The sequence below is a fragment of the Abrus precatorius genome, unplaced genomic scaffold, assembly GCF_003935025.1.
Source record: "Abrus precatorius isolate BTA unplaced genomic scaffold, Abrus_2018 Scaffold2, whole genome shotgun sequence".
In the NCBI taxonomy this organism is placed as follows: domain Eukaryota; kingdom Viridiplantae; phylum Streptophyta; class Magnoliopsida; order Fabales; family Fabaceae; genus Abrus; species Abrus precatorius.
This window is the reverse complement of record NW_020874362.1, coordinates 858,311-860,948: the sequence shown is the minus strand read 5'-3', so window position 1 is coordinate 860,948 and position 2,638 is coordinate 858,311. Positions and strand designations below refer to the sequence as shown.

At 37.8% G+C, this 2,638-nt stretch overlaps 1 protein-coding gene across 1 annotated transcript; it reads left to right on the top strand.

Annotated features, from left to right (window-relative positions):
• Positions 1–494: 494 nt before the first annotated feature.
• LOC113858122 (glycosyltransferase 6-like) lies at positions 495–1,820 on the top strand. Its single transcript, XM_027490603.1, has one exon. The coding sequence runs from the start codon at positions 495–497 to the stop codon at positions 1,818–1,820; it is 1,326 nt and encodes a 441-aa protein (XP_027346404.1).
• The last annotated feature ends 818 nt before the right edge of the window (positions 1,821–2,638 follow it).

Here is a 2,638-nt window from a genome sequence, read left to right as displayed (position 1 = left end):
GTAGTGTCCTTTTAAATATAATAGCATACAATATTATAAATATATAATTAGTTTCTCAATAAAATATTATTAAATTACTATATAGTTTTATTTAATTATTTTTACATTCAATTATATATAATAATATTTTTTAACGTGTACTTGAGATAATAATAAATTTTATATTTAATATTTTTTATTAAAATTATAAAATATAGCTAAATTCAATGTTAAATAGATAAAAATATTAATGGCAAACAAACACTGACACCTCATTTCTACTCAATATTAAGATAATCGAAGTCAAATAATTCACTGTTACGTCAGTCATATATTTTTCGACTCTTGCCGTGCACAAAGCTTCCACACTTGGCTCAACAATGGCAAACACAGTAATGAACCGGCTTTTGCAGTTATGACCATATAACACTCACCGTGGTCAACTGCCATGAAGCATTAATTTGACTTTTGGTCCTTAAAAACAGTCTTTTCAATCTGAAACCAACGCAAACACAATGACAAAGCGAAAGAGAGCATCCTCAAATCAAAACCCCAACGATGTTTGTGGCTTTTCCACTCTTGCCGGAACCTTCTTCATTCTCTTCCTGCTCTGCCTCTGCCTTTTATGCTCCACCAGGAACCAACTCGCTCAATACCTCCTGGGCCCCACCACAATCCACCCCAACACGACAACCTCCAAGGTTGTCGTCGACCCTCCCGACGAAACCTTCTACGACGACCCACAACTGAGTTATTCCATCGAAAAACCCCTCGAGCAATGGGACGAGAAACGAAGCGAGTGGTTGCGCCTTCACCCTACCTTCGCCGCTGGAGCGCGTGACCGGATTCTCCTCGTCACGGGGTCGCAACCGTCGCCATGCAAAAACCGCATCGGCGATCACTTGCTACTGAGATGTTTCAAGAACAAGGTCGATTACTGCAGGATCCACGGCTGCGAGGTCTACTATAACAACCTGCACCTGCAGCCCAAGATGGACTCTTATTGGGCCAAACTTCCGGTGATCCGGTCCACAATGATGGCCCACCCGGAAATTGAGTGGATCTGGTGGATGGACTCCGACGCTGTGTTCACCGACATGGAGTTCACGGTTCCTTTGGAACGTTACAAGGACCACAACCTGGTGGTCCACGGTTGGGCTAACATGGTGTACAGTGACAACGAGAACAAGAGCTGGACTGGGCTTAACACGGGGGCTATGCTGATTAGGAACTGCCAATGGTCCATGGAGTTGTTGGACGTGTGGTCCAAAATGGGCCCATCAAGTCCGGACTATGAGAAATGGGGAAGGGTGTTGAAATCCATGTTCAAGGACATAGTTTTCCCGCTCCCAAATGACCAATCGTCACTAATTTATTTGCTTTATAAGGAAAGAAGAAAATGGGGTGACAAGACGTACTTGGAAGAAGACTATTACTTGGAGAGTTATTGGATAGGCATGTTGGGGAGGTTTGAGGCTGTGAATGATGGGTATGAAAAGATAGAGGAGGAAGTGAGGGGTTTGGGGAGAAGGCACGCGGAGAAGGTGAGTTTGTGGTACAGTGAGTTGAGGGAAGGTTACCTTAAAAAGATAGGGTGGGTGCCCTTGAGCAAAGGGAGGAGACCCTTTGTGACACACTTCACTGGGTGCCAACCTTGTAATGGGGAACATAACCCTGATTATGATGGCAACACTTGCTGGAAGGAGATGGAGAGGGCTTTGAATTTTGCGGATAATCAGGTGCTTCGTAACTATGGTTTTATGAGGAAGGATTTGTTGTCCTCGTCTGTGTTTCAAGTCCCGTTTGACTTCCCGCGGTATGATGGGCATTTGTTGTCTTGAACTAGGATTAGCAAGTGAAACGGGATAGGTTCATTTGTAGATCTCCTCCAATTAATACAAACTTGTTCAGGACAGTTTCTGGTCTTCTATATATGTATGATAAAGAATCAAATACTAATTAAGATGACGATGCTTTGAAGTAAATTGTGAAAATTTAAGAAGCACATGAAGGCATTCATAAATGGAGATCGGAGAGTGAGTTACTTTTCTTTTTAGGGCGAAGATAACTTTTTTTTTTTCCTAATTGTTATTTTTAACATTGTTTCAAATCTCTTCAAATATGCAAGTAATACATTTGTCGGAAAATAATGATTTAAAAAAAAAACCAATTACGGGTACAAAACAGCCTCTTGTGCTTCCTACAAGTGGTATTGACATTGTCTTTAAGTTGGTATGTAAAGGTATATTTATTAATAATATACCTCAAAATGTTTCATAAATTTTAACTAATTTTAAATATGTCAAATCCTTGTAATTATCCCAACCTAAAGGATATGTTTTTAAACCAAACCAATTCAACTCAGAGGTTGAACGCATCAGCACATCAAATTTCTGACATTTTCTTCACCATGAAAATTCCTTGTACTTCTTTTGTTACTTAAAAATTAAGAAATAAAATTTAATATTTTCTTAGTCTTAATTATAAAAATATAAAATAAATTCAAGATGTATTAATTGTTAAGTTTTTTTTATATTTTTTTTATAAATATCATTAAATATACTAGTTACCAACTGCATCATTTAATATTATGAATATTTTAAAAATAAATTTATATATTAAAAATACAATTAATTTAATTATTTTCTTTAATTCTAAT